The following is a 16,899-nucleotide window of genomic DNA, read 5'->3' on the forward strand; positions in this document are numbered from 1 at the left end:
TGGCCTCCAATAAGTAAAATAGAGAAGACTGGAGGAAGAGCAGTATTGAGAGAACAATATTTTTTTGTTTGTTTTTGAGACGGAGTCTCGCTGTCGCCCAGGTTGGAGTGCAGTGGCGCGATCTCGGCTCACTGCAAGCTCCGCCTCCCGGGTTCACGCCATTCTCCTGCCTCAGCCTCCCGAGTAGCTGGGACTACAGGCACCCGCCACCTCGCCCAGCTAATTTTTTGTATTTTTAGTAGAGACGAGGTTTCACCGTGTTAGCCAGGATGGTCTCGATCTCCTGACCTCGTGATTCGCCTGCCTCAGCCTTCCAAAGTGCTGGGATTACAGGCGTGAGCCACCGCGCCCGGCGAGAGAACAATATTGAGTACCTTTTTGGACTTGAGAAGTGTGAAGTGACCTCAGCCTATCACTAAAGCCTCTTCACAATCTGTCTTTTACCAAAATGCCAGCCTCTTTTCTCTTTTTTTAATATAGACTCAGAATATTCATAAGTCTCAACATTTCACTTATCTTTTATGAAATAGCAATTAAAAGGGCCAGGCGCAGTGGCTCACGGCTGTAATCCCAGCACTTTGGGAGGCCAAGGCGGTGGACCACGAGGTCAGGAGTTCAAAACCAGCCCGGCCAACACGGTGAAACCCCGTGTCTACTAAAGATACAAAAAATTAGCTGGGCGTGGTGGCGTGCACCTGTAATCTCAGCTACTTTGGAGGTTGAGGCAGGAGAATCGCTTGAACTCAGGAGGCGGAGGTTGCAGTGAGCCGAAATCGTGTCATTGCACTCCAGCCTGGGTGACAAGGTGAGACTCCGTTTCAAAAAAAAAAAGTAATTAAATTTGTCTAAATTGTCTAAAACATCTTCCTTCTGTGGCCTCTTTTAAGATGCAATAAATTTATAATTTTGTATATGTGTGTGTATGATATTAAGAGCAGATTAAAACTTCAATAGGTTAAGAAAAATGAGAACAGATTCATACCATACTGGTAAAGTAGCAGACTGGTTTTTAGCATGAGGATTATTAACTTTTTTTTGAGACAGAGTCTGGCTCTGTCCCCCAGGCTGGAGTGCAGTGGCACCATCTCGGCTCACTGCAAGCTCCGCCTCCCGGGTTCACGCCATTCTCCTGCCTCAGCCTCCCGAGTAGCTGGGACTACAGGCGCCTGCCACCACGCCCTGCTAATTTTTTTTTTTTGTATTTTTAGTAGAGACAGGGTTTCACTATGTTGGCCAGGATGGTCTCCAACTCCTGACCTCGTGATCCGCCCACCTCGGCCTCCCAAAGTGCTAGGATTACAGGCTTGAGCCACTGCGCCCGGCCAAGATTATTAACTTTTTAACCATCCTTATATTGTTTTATTTATTTCAAAGAACTTTGTATTATTTTTGTAAATAAGGCTAAAAATGTTTTTAATGTAGAGATAAATAATCAAAGGAAAGTTATTTTGGCAAGGCCTGGTTTTCACCAACTATTTTTAAAAATAGTCTATGAAACAAACAGAAAAGGAATACTGTTTAATCCTTGTAATACAATTTGTGTAAAATGTGAAATGTTTTCCTTTTGAAGTCTGAATTCTGATTTTCTTTTTCTTTTCTTTTTTTTTTTTTTTTTGAGACAAGGTCTTGCTCTGTCACCCAGGCTGGAGTGTAGTAGTGCAGTCAGAGCTCATTGAGCCTCAACTTCCCGGACTCAAGCAATCCTCCCACCTCTGCTGCCCAAGTAGCTAGGACCACAGGTGCACACCACCATGGCCTAATTTTTAAAAAATATTTTGGCCAGGTGCACTGGCTCACTCCTGTAATCCTAGCACTTTGGGAGACCAAGGCGGGTGGATCCCCTGAGGTCAGGAGTTTGAGACCAGCTGGGACAACATGGTGAAACCTTGTCTCTACTAAAAATACAAAAATCAGCCGGGCTTGGTGGCAGGTGCTTGTAATCCCAGCTACTCGGGAGGCTGAGGCAGGAGAATCGCTTGAATCCAGGGGGCGGAGGTTGTAGTGAGTCAAGATCATGCCACTGCACTCCAGCCTGGGTGACACAGTAAGACTCCATGTTCAAAAAAAATTTTTTTTTTGTAGAAATGGGGGTCTCACCATCGCCCAGGGTCTTGAACTCCTGGGCTAAAGCAGTCCTGCTACCTCAACTTCCCAAAGTGCTGGAATTACAGGCGTGAACCACTGTGCGCAGCCTTGAATTCTGATTTTCTTAACAGGTTTTACAGCTCTTTAAAACACTGCACAGGACCAGACAACAAGTTTTTAAAAATGATGCCAGAGCATTAGAAGGTAAGTATGTTCTTTACCCCTTTGGAGCCAGTCTACTTTTTAGATGACTACTAATCTATCTGAGAAACCCTGTGTGGTCAAGACCCATCTTAGGGAATGACCTTCACTACCTCTCTCTAATATCTTTTATAAAGATTAGTTTATATTACACTTATTTGAGAAATATCTACTCAAAGAAAAATTTTTAAAGATCAAGTCTTCATAAAGAGTTGGTCAAAAAAAAAAGGCAACGGACCAGAGTTTCAGTGTTTATCATTGCTTGCCTTATATTCAAGCCATTGAACTTTCTGTTACATAATCCAATTTTCACACTCTCTAGGACCAGATATTACCGTGTTGTTAATGTCTTATGTCAGTCTAAAAGAGCAGCTATGAAAGAGAATCCATCCCAAATGATTCCAAATTCAGTATCTCCCTGTTTTAATTAGTTTCCATTTTATCTGGAAGTCACAGGCTCTGAAATTTAGGTTCTGTGTTATTCATGTTCAGTTCCACTCCTCATACATTTCTAAACCTCCTTAAGAGTGCACCTAGGTAAAGTGTCCCCACTGTTTCCAGGGATTTAAGTTTTTGTAACTCATCAAAAATAATTTCTGAACGAATAAGATATGTGTATTGTATTATATGTACTTTACATGAATTCCTGATTTAATTCTCATAACATTTCTGTAAGATAGTTGCTATTATAATTCCTATTTTTACAAATGAGAAAATTGACAAAACGTGAAAATATCTATCCCACATCATACTTAGTAAAAGGTGGACCTGGGATTTAGTCTACGCAGTCTGATTCAAAAGTCCAAACTCTAAACCACCTTACGTATTGAAATATATGCAACATAGGCTGGGCTTGGTTGCTCACACCTTTAATCCCAGCACTTTGAGAGGCCGAGGCAGGCGGATTACTTGAGGTCAGGAGTTAGAGACCAGCCTGGCCAACATGTTGAAACCCCGCGTCTACCAAAAATACAAAAATTAGCCAGGCATGGTGGCACACACCTGTAATCCCTTGAGGCAGGAGAATTGCTTGAACCCAGAGGTGGAGGTTGCAGTGAGCCAAGCTCACGCCACTGCACTCCAACCTGGGCAACAAAGCAAGACTCCATCTGAAAAAAAAAAAAATATATATATATATATATATGTATATATACACACACACACACACAAACATATATAAACATATATATGTATATATATATAAACATGTATATATATACATATATATGTATATATATAAACATGTATATATAAACATATATGTATATATATATAAACATGTATATATATACATATATATGTATATATATATAAACATGTATATATATACATATATATGTATATATATAAACATATATGTATATATATATAAACATGTATATATATAAACATATATATGTATATATATACACACACACAACATAGAAGGAAGTTTTTATGGTAATTATCAACATGGAATATTTTTGTTGCTTTAAATTTTTTAAGTGGAATAGTTATAAGAACACCTAACAATTTGTTGCATATTTGCTAAGCACTTTATATGGATTGTTCCATTAAACGCTCACAGCAGCACAATAAGGCCAGTGAGATTCTACCAAAGTATGCTGCTATAATGATATCAAATTCTCAGTGGTATATGTAAACAAAAGTTTTATTTGTCACTCACTTTATATGTCAGCCAAGACTCTTAAAATTTTACATATATGTACACATATATCCTGTTTGCTGCCAATCTTTGTGTATGTGTGTATGTAGTTTAACATACTTGTATGTATTGAATTTTACCATCTTAAAAAAGCATTTTAATAGAAATCCTTAGATTTGTAAAAATAAAACATTAAATTAGATTTATTGTAATTCAATAGCTATAGGTATACAAATGAATTTGAGAGTAAAAATCAGTGGAAGAAAAAATATTAGAGTGCCAAAGGTTTATAGTAGGTTTACCTACAAACTTGTCACCCTGTCAAAAGCTGTCCAAAGGCTTCATTAATAAATTTCTTATTCTTATGCTTTGTTTTTCTTGAGGGCAATTTCTATACTAGAGAAGTAGCCATTCATAGTGAATAACGTGTAAATTATTGAGATAGGAATTATAGATTACAAAAGCAAATAACTATATGTATTTTTCTCTTTGTAGCAGCCAGAATAAAGATAAATGAAGAATTCAAAAATAATAAAAATGAAACTTCTCCTAAGAAAATAGAAGAGGTACAGTAATTTTTCCAATTATAGTAAAACTTACACAATGATCTTGTCAAAGAGGAAATGATGAAGATAGAGGTGTTATGTAAAATAAAAACCATTACTTGATAGTTAAGGCCATCACAACTGTAGATAACCTTCACTTATTCGGTATGGCTCACCTCCTCAGGGTCATCTGCCAACACCAAAATACAGCAAGGTACCCCATGAACAGAACATGGAAATAGCCATGATCAAAGCCAGAACAGCCGAACAAACCCAGAAACCTACAGAAATTCTATCTTCACTTAAAGCAAATGACTGGAACTAAAGAGAATGAGTGTTGTAGTAACTCAGAACTACAGAGGAAACCTTCTACTCTTAACTGAACTAAGCAGTTATTTATTTATTTTTAATCCCATCTTGGCAATGACAAACAGCCACAGTACGAACTATTCTTGCTTTGCTTTCTGTATTTGCATTTTGGTCACTTGCTCTGGTTGAAGACACTATACAGACACTACTTTCTCAGCTCCCTAATACTCCTAGTAAAAGTTCATTAAAAAAATGCACAATTTTTCTTCTCCTATATATTATGTATTCTGGCATATACATATTATCTCTGTCCTCAGCTTCCTATGTCTAACTATATAAAGGTAAAGAAAGGACCCTTAGGAAGAAAACAAAACAAAAAAATGGAAAATAATTTTCAAGATAGTTATGGTTCCAAGAATTGATTCCTTTAAAAAGAATCCTTTTTAAAGGAAGGTACAAACTAGAGAAATTCTTCCATGTTTATAGAATTTCCAGATGTTTAAAAAAAAAAACTGATAAAAAATGCATTTATATTTAGTAGAGAAAATGCTATTTTTGAAATAGTAAATACCTGTAATAATGGAGCTCATGAGACAAAATGAGATAGCCTAAGTATTCCCTCTCTATAAAATAAACAAAAAGGGAAAGATTTTGCTGAAACATGATAGGGCAGATAGAGAATATGTAATTTTTATTCATGGCAGAAATTAAAATGACAGTATAATCAACTCATGACTTGAAGGGAGGTTAAAAGGTATATGAGGAAGTTTGTACTGTTTGCTATTCAGTAGACTAATTCATAACAATATGATTTTTTAATTTTGAAATTATGATTAAAGACTTTTAAATTGAGGTCTGTTTATATCAAGTAAACTGGGAAAATGAACTACAATCTCCCAAATTAATTTTACTTATAGAGCATTAATTTAACATTAAGCAATCTAGAAATTCCATATTTGTTATATACAAATGTATATTTTGTACTTTCTGCAACTGAAAAATATTAAGATTTTAGTAATTTTTAAATAATTGCATTGTTAATTAGAGGGTTGATAGAGTCTTGGCACTAAAAGGAGTCTCAGGCATCCTGTCTAGACCAGCAGTTCTCAAACTTGGTCATCTCAAAGAACCTTTACACTCTTACAAATTGAGGACCCCAAAAAGCTTTGTTTATATCATTATTTACCGTATTAGAAATGTAAACTGAGAATTTTTAAAAATATATATTAATTCATTTTAAAATAACAATTTTATCATATGTTAAAAAGTAACATGATATTTATGAAAAATAACTTTTAAAAAATTTAGTGAGAAGAGTGGTATTGTTTTTTTGTTTTTGTTTTGTTTTTGTTTTTGTTTTCATTTTATTTTATTATTATTATACTTTAAGTTTTAGGGTACATGTGCACAATGTGCAGGTTTGTTATATATGTATACATGTGCCATGTTGGTGTGCTGCACCCATTAACTCATCATTTAGCATTAGGTATATCTCCTAATGCTATCCCTCCTCCCTCCCCCCACCCCTTCCTGTGTCCATGTGTTCTCATTGTTCAATTCCCACCTATGAGTGAGAACATGCTGTGTTTGGTGTTTTATCCTTGCAATAGTTTACTGAGAATGATGATTTCCAGTTTCATCCATGTCCTAACAAAGGACATGAACTCATCATTTTTTATGGCTGCATAGTATTCCATGGTGTATATGTGCCACATTTTCTTAATCCAGTCTATCGTTGTTGGACATTTGGGTTGGTTCCAAGTCTTTGCTATTGTGAATAGTGCCGCAATAAACATACGTGTGCATGTGTCTTTATAGCAGCATGATTTATAGTCCTTTGGGTATATACCCAGTAATGGCATGGCTGGGTCAAATGGTATTTCTAGTTCTAGATCCCTGAGGAATCGCCACACTGACTTCCACAATGGTTGAACTAGTTTACAGTCCCATCAACAGTGTAAAAGTGTTCCTATTTCTCCACATCCTCTCCAGCACCTGTTGTTTCCTGACTTTTTCATGATGGCCATTCTAACTGGTGTGAGATGGTATCTCATTGTGGTTTTGATTTGCATTTCTCTGATGGCCAGTGATGATAAGCATTTTTGCATGTGTTTTTTGGCTGCATAAATGTCTTCTTTTGAGAAGTGTCTGTTCATGTCCTTTGCCCACTTTTTGATGGGGTTGTTTGTTTTTTTCTTGTATATTTGTTTGAGTTCATTGTAGATTCTGGATATTAGCCCTTTGTCAGATGAGTAGGTTGCGAAAATTTTCTCCCATTTTGTTTTGAGATGGAGTTTCACTCTTGTTGCCCAAGCTGGAGTGCAGTGGCATGATCCCAGTTCACTGCAACCTCCACCTCTGGGTTCAAGCAATTCTCATGCCTTATCCTCCTCAGTAGCTGGGATTACAGGTGCATGCTACCACACCCAGCTAATTTTTGTATTTTTAGTAGAGACAGGTTTCACCATGTTGGCCAGGCTAGTCTTGAACTCCTGACCTCAGGTGATCCACCCGCCTCAGCCTCCCAAAGTGCTGGGATTATAGGCGTGAGCCACTGTGCCCAGCCCCCTGCAATATGTTTTTTAGGTTGAAGTATATGAAGAAAATTCAGCCTCACCAGATTTGTAGTTGGAAAAGAGTAGAACAGTTAGATAATTGTGATTTTTTTTTCTTTTCTTTATTTTTTTAGGTAGAGAGGAGGTCTTGCTTTGTTGCCCAGGCTGGTTTCAAACTCCTGGCTTCAAGCGATCCTCCTGCCTTAGCCTCCCAAAGTTCTGGGATTACAGGCATAAGCCACATAATTGTGAATATTTTTTAATACTACGCCTTGACATGAGGTAATTTCTTTTTTTTTTTTTTTTTTTGAGACGGAGTCTCACTGTGTCACCCAGTTAAAGGTTAGTTCCAATGTGCAACTCTGTTATCTGTCAGACCAGTGGAATTTTTTTGGAGGGGGGGTGGTTCCAGGATTCATGCAGACCACCTCCTCCTCATCTCCTCTGGACCCCCCTAATCCCTTATTCCTCAACTAGCCTTGTTTCCAGCCTTATATCTAGGACTTGACTCAGTTTATGTACCTCCAATTGCTGAGGAGACCCATTATTTTCTCCTTCTCTGCCCTGCTAAGCCCCTTCCCAGGTGTCAGGAGATGAGGCTTTGCTTCCCCACAGCTCTCTCCATGGCAGTTAATTCCAGCTCCCTCCTTTTGATGCTCAGACCAAAAACCTTGGTGCTTTCTTGACTGCTATTCTTCTCTCACACTTATATCCAATCTGATAGCAAATCCTGTTGACTTAAATCTCAAAATATTAATATATACAGAACTCAACTACTTCTTATCCTCCCTGTCCTTATGTTCGAGTCCAAGCCACCATCATCTCTCTTGTTACAACAGCCTCCTAATGGGCCTCCAGCTTCCAGCCACACTCCCTACAGCCTATTCTCAGTACTTTTAAAAACAGAATAAACTTTAAAAAAAAGAAAAAAAAGGCGTATCTCAGCACTCTGCTACTCAGAACCCCATGACTCTTCATCTCATTCAAGAAAAATCTAAAGTGCCTAACATGACCTACAAGACTGTCTGTCATCTAACCTTTGCTACCTTGCCACCTCAACTTGAACCACATCCCCCTCACTCTTCCAATCTCAGCCCCTTCTTTGAGGGTCCTTGAATTTACCAAAAAGTTTCTTTACTTAGGGTTTTTATGCTGTTGCCTCTTCTTGGGATATTCTCTCACATGCCCTCAAAGCTTCATTTAGGTAGACCAATGAACTTTAATTGATATTTCCCTGTGAATGGATTTTTTACCCATGCATGACTTTGTAACATCATGCAGTGATGATTTAGAAAATATGGGTTCATTAAATACTACAGATATTCCAGATGTTGACATAGTTCATTACATATTTTAAAATTATATCTATCAATACTAGTATCCATCTCATCAGAAAAATCTTTAAGGCTGGGCATGGTGGCTCACACCTGTAATCCCAACACTTTAGGAGGCTGAAGTGGGAGGGTCACTTGAGCTCAGAAGTTCAAGGCTGCAGTGAGTTATGATTACACCACTGCACTCCAGCCTGGGTGGCAAAGCAAGACCTTGTCTCAAAAACAAAGCAAGAAAAAAATGTTTTAGTATTGTGAAGCTATCAAGCTTACCCTGGCAGATACAAGTTCTCCAGAATTCTGATATTTGCTTGAAAGCTTCAGTTTTGTCATTGTCAACAAATACTGTCAGTTGTTTTCTTTGAAGTGACACACTCTACTTTTCTAAGAAAATAAGAAAATATCTGCCAAATAGCTAAGTCTGAATAATCTTAATTTGTCAGTGGTTCTGTAAAGGTAAAAAATGGTATTTTGATGGAGAAATCTCTACTGCTCACAACTCAAACCATGCAGAAGGCTGTAGTGTTTTGAAAGTAATTTTGACCTCACAGATCCCTGAAAGGGTCTCAGGGTCTCTCAAGTACATATTATTTGATGAGGTCTGAAACTCAGAGTAGGTGATTAACCCAAGGCCATACACTTAATGATACAGCCAAAGTTGGAGTTCAAGTGTTCTGAACATCTAACTCTATAAAAGAAAGATTCAACTGCCCTCCCAAAAATGTGCATTTTAAACACACTTAAAAATACACATTGTAACAAAAAATACTCTAAATCTGTTTTGGAAGAAAATATAGAATTGATAGATAAAAGTTAAAACTATATGCATATCTGAGCTTTCTATACTAGTTGGAATAGTTATAAAAAGTTAAAAGCAGTACAGTAGTCCCTCTTTATCGTTGGGGGATACATTTTAAGATCCTCAGTGGATGCCTCAAATCTCTGATAGTACCAAATCCTATATACTATGTTTTTATTATATATACTTTCCTATGATAAAGTTTAATTTATAAATTAGACACAGTACTCTTGTGCTTTGGAGCCATTATTAAGTAAAATAAGAGTTACTTGAACATAAGCACTGCAGTGTGGCAACAGTCAATCTTGATAGCCAAGATGGCTACTAAGTGACCACAGGTGGACAGTGTATACAATATGGATATGCTGGACAAATAAATGATTCACATCCCAGACAGCCTGGAGCAGATGGCATGAGATTTCATCATGCTACTCAGAGTGACATGTGATTAAAAACTTATACATTATTTATTTTGGGAATTTTCTATTTAATATTTTCAGACCGCAGTTGACCACGGGTAACTGAAACTGCAGACAAGGGGAAACTACTGTATTACTTGAAAAGAAATTATAGTAAAACTATCGTTTTCAAAAACAGTACATTCATATGAAACACCTAAAGGACTTACTCTATTTGTTTGGTTTTCTTAACAGCTAATGAAAATAGGTTCTGATGTTGAATTATTACTCAGAACATCTGTTATACAAGGTATTCACACAGACCACAATACACTGAGTAAGTAAAATTAAAGAAAAATGATTTCTAACTGCAATGTGTTTTAAAATATTGAATAATTATAGCACATGTAATGCTGAGTGGTAAAACAGCTTGATTTTGCCAGACAATGTGGTATACAGCATATATATTTTACAAGGTTATATAGTCTATAAGACTGAATTATAAAACTTTGTTTTGCCACATTTGTTTCCTTTTAATTAATTTTTATTTTTTTGTCTTGTTATATTTCAAAACTCTAATTACGAAGACAGTACAACTATATATTTTTATCATATTTATTTACAGTTCTTAATTTTTCTGGCATCATTTATCACTTACCTAGACTATTTCTTTACCTTTTACTCTATAATGAGTTTTGTTTTTCGTTTTTTTGTTGTTTTTGGGGGTTTTTTGAGATGGAGTCTCACTCTGTCCCCTAGGCTGGAGTGCAGTAGTGCGATCTTGGCTTGCTGTAACCTCCTCCTCCTGGGTTCAAGTGTTTCTCATGCCTCAGCCTCCCAACTAGCTAAGACTACAGGCACACACCACCCATGCCCAGCTAATTTTTGTATTTTTAGTAGAAACAGGTTTTTACTGTTTTACTGGCCAGGCTGGTCTCAAACTCCTGACCTCAGGTGATCCACCTGCCTCAGCCTCCCAAAGTGCTGGGATTACATGCGTGAGCCATTGCACCTGGCCTATAATTAGTTAGTTTAATTCAGAAGATTTAGGATTATAGGAAATGGGGATATAGTTGAGGATCCTCCATTATACCTCGAGACTCCGGATGGTGCTTCAGCAAAATCTCATTTCACATAATATTTTGTTTTTATTCTCTAAAGTATGTTTGGGGACAGTAACAACAAAAAGATGACATTCAAAATTGTTGGCCAGGTGCAGTGGCTCGTTACTGTAATCCCAGCACTTTGGGAGGCCAAGGCAGGAGTCTAGATTGGGCCCAGGAGTTCAAGACCAGCCAGGGCAACATGACAAAACCCCGCCTCTACAAAAAATACAAAAGTTATCAGGATGCAGTGGTGCACACCTGTAATTCCAGCTAGTAGGGAGGCTGAGGTGGGAGGATCACTTCAGCCCAGGAGGTTGAGGCCTTAGTGAGCCATGAGTATGCCACTGTACTCCAGCCTGGGTGGCAGAGTAAGACCCTGCCTCAAAAAAATGTATATATTGAAAGGCTTTGTTTTTCAAGTAGACTATGGAAGTATAACATACAAACAAAAAGTACTCAGTTTGTAATTGTATAGCTCAGTGAATTTTCATAAAATGAAATACCCATGTAACCAACATGCACAACAAGCCACATGTAAAAAAAAAAAAATTGGCCTTTCTGATGGATATGTGGTGGTATCACATTGTGATTTTAATTTATATTTCTCTGGTAACTAATGAACTACGAGGACCTTTTCAGTTGTTTAGTGGATATTCTTTTTTATGAAGTGCCTGTTCGAGTCTTTTGTCCATTTTTCTAAGGGGTTGTCTGCCTTTTTATTGTTGATTTAAAGGATTTCTTTATATGTTCTGAATATAGAAATTTGGTGGGTATATGTATTACAAGAATCTTCTACTTTGTGGCTTTCCTTTTCACTTTGGTAATGTTATCTTTCTGTGAGAAGTTCTTAATGTTGTCATATTTATGGACTTTTTTTATAATTAGTGCTTTTTAATTCTATTAAAGAAATCTTTGCCTAGCTCAAGCAAGATTGTGAAGAGATTCTCCTATGCTTTCTTCCAAAAGCTTTATTGTAGGCTGGGAGCAGTGGCTCACACCTGTAATCCCTGCACTTTGGGAGGCCGAGGCGGGTGGATCACTTGAGGTCAAGAGTTCAAGACGAGCCTGGGCAACATGGTGAAACCCCATTTTCACTAAAAATACAAAAGCTAGCCAGGCATGGTGGCGCATGCCTGTAATTCCAGCTACTCAGGAAGCTGAGGGAGGAGAATCACTTGAATGCAGGAGGCGGAGGCTGCAGTGAGCCAAGATCATGCCACCACACTCCAGCCTGGGCAACAGAGTGAGACTCCATCTCAAAAAAAAAGGCCGGTCGCGGTGGCTCATGCCTGTAATCCCAGCACTTTGGGAGGCCAAGTCGGGCGGATCACAAGGTCAGGAGATTGAGACCATCCTGGCTAACACAGTGAAACCCCATCTCTACTAAAAATACAAAAAATTAGCCAGGCATGGTGGCAGGCACCTATAGTCCCAACTATTCTGGAGGCTGAGGCAGGAGAATGGCATGAACCCGGGAGGCAGAGCTTGCAGTGAACCAAGATCGAGCCACTGCCCTGCAGCCTGGGCAACAGAGCAAGACTCAAAAAAAAAAAAAAAAAAAAAAAGCTGTATTGTTTGATCTTTTCCATTTGGTTGTTTATATCAACTAGAGTTGGTTTGTATATGGTATGAGATGGGGGGGGGGTCAAGATTTATTTTTTTACATGTGACTATCCAGTTGATCCAGCAACACTTATTGAAAAGACCACTCTTCCCCCTACTACTCTACAGGATCATCTTTGTCATAAAATCTAAGAACTATATATGTGTGCATCTGTTTCTGAACTTGATAATCTCTTCAATCTGTTTTTCTGTCCTGCATCATATACCTTCATGTCTTGATTATTACAGCCTTATAGTAGATCTTCCTACCTGGTAGTATAAGTCCAAAGGGCTTTTCAAGTTACTTTTAATTAAGGGGGACTTACCAGTAATTATTAGATATTGGGCTGGACACTGTGGTTCACACCTGTAATCCCAGCACTTTGGGAGGCTGAGGTGGGCAAATCACTTGAGCTCAGGAGTTTGAGACTAGCCAGGGCAACACAGTAAAACCCTGTCTCTACCAGAAATACAAAAAATTAACCAGACATGGTGATGTGCACCCATGGCCCCAGCTACTCGGGAGGCTGAGGTGGAAGGATCACTTGAGCCTGGGAGGAGGATGTTGCAATGACCGGAGATTGCACCACTGCACTCCAGCCTGGGTGACAGAGCCAGACCCTGTCTCACGAAAAAAAAAAAAAAAAAAGAAAATAAATTATTAGATCTGAGTTACGGTTTTTTCATTTTGTTTTGTTTAGATGGAGTCTTGCTCTGTCTCCTATGCTGGAGTGCAGTGATGTGATCTCGTCTCACTGCAACCTCCACCTCCCGGGTTCAAGCGATTCTCCTGCCTCAGCCTCCTGAGTAGCTGAGATTACAAGCGTGTACCACCACACCCGGCTAATTTTTGTATTTTTAGTAAAGACAGGGTTTCACCATGTTGGTCAGGGTGGTTTCAAACTCTTAACCTCATGATCTGCCTGCCTTGGCCTCCCAAAGTGCTGGGATTACAGGTGTGAGCCACCGCGCCCATTTTTTTTTTTTGAAACGGATTTTCACTCTTGTCACCCAGGCTGGAGTACAGTGGCATGATTTCCGCTCACTGCAATCTCCACCTCCCAGGTTCAAGTGATTCTCCTGCCTCAGCCCCTCAAGTAGCTGGGATTACAGGAGCTTGCCACCACGCCCAGCTAATTTTTGTATTTTTAGTAGAGACAAGGTTTCACCACGTTGGCCAGGCTGGTCTGGAATTCCTGACCTCAGGTGATCCACTTGCCTCGGCCTCCCAAAATGCTGGGTTTACAGGTGTGAGCCACTGCACCTGGCTGATCTAAGTTATGTTTATACGGGCAGAAAACATAATTAATCCTAAATTTAAGATGTGTAGTCACCAGCGTTTATCTTAATAATGATCTTTGGAGTTTCTGTGTAGTATAGCCAACACTTTATACAGGTAATCACAGATATATATTATTTTTATCATATGAATAAAGTTTTAGGTTATTTTAAATAACTAAATTTAGTATCTGTATTTCAAATGCCTGGTTTTAGATATAACAGTATTGAATATCGTTTAGATTTCTTTTTATCCTTTGGTTTTATGTATATTTTAATTTTCCCACAGAATTAAATATTTTGACTCTTTTATGAGTATTAATATGTATTGCCTTAATAGCCTCATTCTTTCTGTGTGTGTGTATATATATGTATACACACATATATATACATATATATACGTATACACACATATATATACATATATATACACATATATATATACATAAATATGTGTATAGGTCCAAAATGTAAGAAATTTGATTCCTTAATCTCTCTTTCTAAAAGTTACTTTAAGCAAAATTCCTTCAAATATTTTAGCAGTGTCTACACTGTCACATAGAAATGACAAGAATAAAAATTCTGCTTCTTGTTTAGAAAATGGAGAGTTGTGATTATGTGTTTCTAAAAAATATCATATAATGTCTCAAAATGAAAGATAATAGAAATTGAAAGTAATAAAATGAAACTTCATTTGGAAGAGTAATCACCTTGTATGCGTGAATTCTAAATCCATCTCTCTTTTTATTCCATTCAAATAATATCTACAGTGGAAATTAAATTTTGAATCCCAGCAGGAACTCTTTATCTTAAATAATTTCTCATTTTTAATTTTTTTTAAAAATCACTTCCAGACATCTCTCAAAAGGAGACACACAAATGGCCAACAAGTATATGAAAAAATACGCAACATCACTCATCAGGGAAATGAAAATTAAAACCACAATGAAATATCATCTCACCCCAGATAGAATGACTATTGTCAAAAAGACAAAAAATAACAAATGCTGACAAGGATGTGGAGAAAGGAGAATTCTTATACACTCTTGGTGGGAATGTAAATTAGGATAGCCATTATAGAAAACAGTATAGAGGTTCCTCAAAAACTAAGCATAGAACTATTGCAAGATCTAGTAATTCATCTCCTGGGTATGTATCCAAAGGAAAGGAAATCACCGTATCCAAGAAATAGCTGCATTCTCATGTTTATCTTGGCACTATTCACAATAGCCAAGATATGGAATCAACCTAAGAATCCATCGACAGATGATTAAAAAAATGTGGTGTATATATATATATATACACACACATACACACACACACACATACACACACACAATGGAATATTATTCAGCCATAAAAAGAAGGAAATCTTGTCATTTGTGACAACATACATGAACCTGGAAGACATTATGTTAAGTGAAATAAGCCAGGCACAGAAAGACAAATATTGCATGTTCTCACTCAGGTGGAACCTAAAAAAGTTCAACTTACAGAAACAGAGCACAGATAATGGTTACTAGAGGCCAGGAAGGGTCAGAGGGGGATAGCTAGAGGTTGGTTAATGGGTCCAAAATTACAATTAGCTAGGAGGAATAAGTTCTAGTGTTCTATAGCACTGTAGGGTAACTATAATTAACAATTTATTGTATATTTTCAAATAGCTGGAAGAGCAAATTTTGAATATTCCTAACACAAAGAAATGATCAATAAGGTCATAGATATGCTAATTACCCTGATTTGATCATCACACATATACATGCATTGAACTATCACGGTACCCCTTAAATATGCATATTTAGTATGTATCAATTAAAAATAAAAGGAAAACATTTACTTCCTTTATCCTTGCCGGTGAATTCAAGGTTCTTTATTACAAGCATAATTTCATCATTTGAAATAATTCCTTATTTTTAAAATCTTTAAAAAATATTTTGGAAACTATTTTTCTTTCCAAATATTTTCTACTCTATTTTTTGTTTTATCTCAGGTGCCTGACTTTGTATAAATCATAATTTTTTATTCGTATCATTCATCATTGGTCTAGCATAGCCTTTAACTATGAGTTAGAAAAATACTCAGGTTATTCATTATTCTATACTTGCTTTCTGTTGATTATTAACATTTGTCAAAACCCTCTTTCTAATGTGGATATTAGTCTCCTGGCTTCAGTGTTAGCCTTTGACAAACATATATATTTTCATTCATACAAATTTATGATAAAGATGGTCCCAAGAAAACCCAGGACTTCAGGTCATCATTTTTTATGGTACTTAGTTTTTTAATAGGATCCATATTTTTTAACTTCCTCTCTGGCATATATGTAAGAAAAAATAGGGATGTACTTCTAAACGAATGATACAGTTAAAAAAACTAAAAGCTCTAAGAAGCTGTTCTTTAGATGTATTTTAAACTTCTGCCTTTGGTTTATTTAGAATTGTCATTGTCTAAAACTATCTTACGGTTTGTGTTCTAAGACATGTTAATGTGACTCAACAAACATTGAATCGCTGTTATGCTAGATGCCAGGGATAGAACAATGGGCAAGACAGATGTGGTTCCTATCCGTGGAACTTAGAGTGCTGTGTAAAAGACAGGCAATTAAATGTACAGCTACAGTTCTTGCAATGCCAGGATAGGAGGCAGAGATTGCTGAGGCACATAAGTAGAGCTACAGATCCAAACTTGATGAGTTAGGGACAGGTTCTTGGAAGAAAACACTTTTGTGTTACAGTTTCCCTAATTTGAAGTCATCATTTATATAATATACACAATGTGCTTGAAATATTTAGAAGTGTTTCTGGAACTTCAGTGTGAAATATTTTAATGTCCTTTAAATTATTTGGATTCAAAATATCTCTGTGATTGTCACACTATTATAAACTATGCTATTCATAATAATTTATTTTAAAATCTTTACCTAAATTTGTATTTTGGTCCAAAATTGAGATAAAGACTTTATTTCAAGGAACTGTTTTTTGGCCAGGTGCCGTGGCTCATGCCTGTAATCCCAACAGTTCGTGGGAGGCTGAGGCAGGTGGATCA

The 16,899-nt window shown here is 37.2% G+C and overlaps 1 protein-coding gene across 6 annotated transcripts in view; it reads left to right on the top strand.

Annotated features, from left to right (window-relative positions):
* Positions 1-16,899, top strand: part of LYRM7 (LYR motif containing 7) — a 55,409-nt gene that overhangs the window by 7,717 nt on the left and 30,793 nt on the right. For 3 of the 6 annotated variants that reach the window (XM_055299354.2, XM_063612398.1, XM_055299353.2), the window contains exons 2-4: positions 2,217-2,289; positions 4,427-4,497; positions 10,124-10,205. In XM_055299354.2, the coding sequence (XP_055155329.1) occupies positions 2,217-2,289; positions 4,427-4,497; positions 10,124-10,205 (226 nt within the window). Of the gene's footprint in view, positions 1-2,216; positions 2,290-4,426; positions 4,498-10,123; positions 10,206-11,940; positions 13,235-16,899 lie in introns of those variants that run through there. The other 3 variants (XM_063612397.1, XM_063612396.1, XM_063612399.1) reach the window with 2 other exon arrangements.

This window comes from Symphalangus syndactylus, chromosome 11 (assembly GCF_028878055.3).
Source record: "Symphalangus syndactylus isolate Jambi chromosome 11, NHGRI_mSymSyn1-v2.1_pri, whole genome shotgun sequence".
NCBI classification, from domain to species: Eukaryota; Metazoa; Chordata; class Mammalia; order Primates; family Hylobatidae; genus Symphalangus; species Symphalangus syndactylus.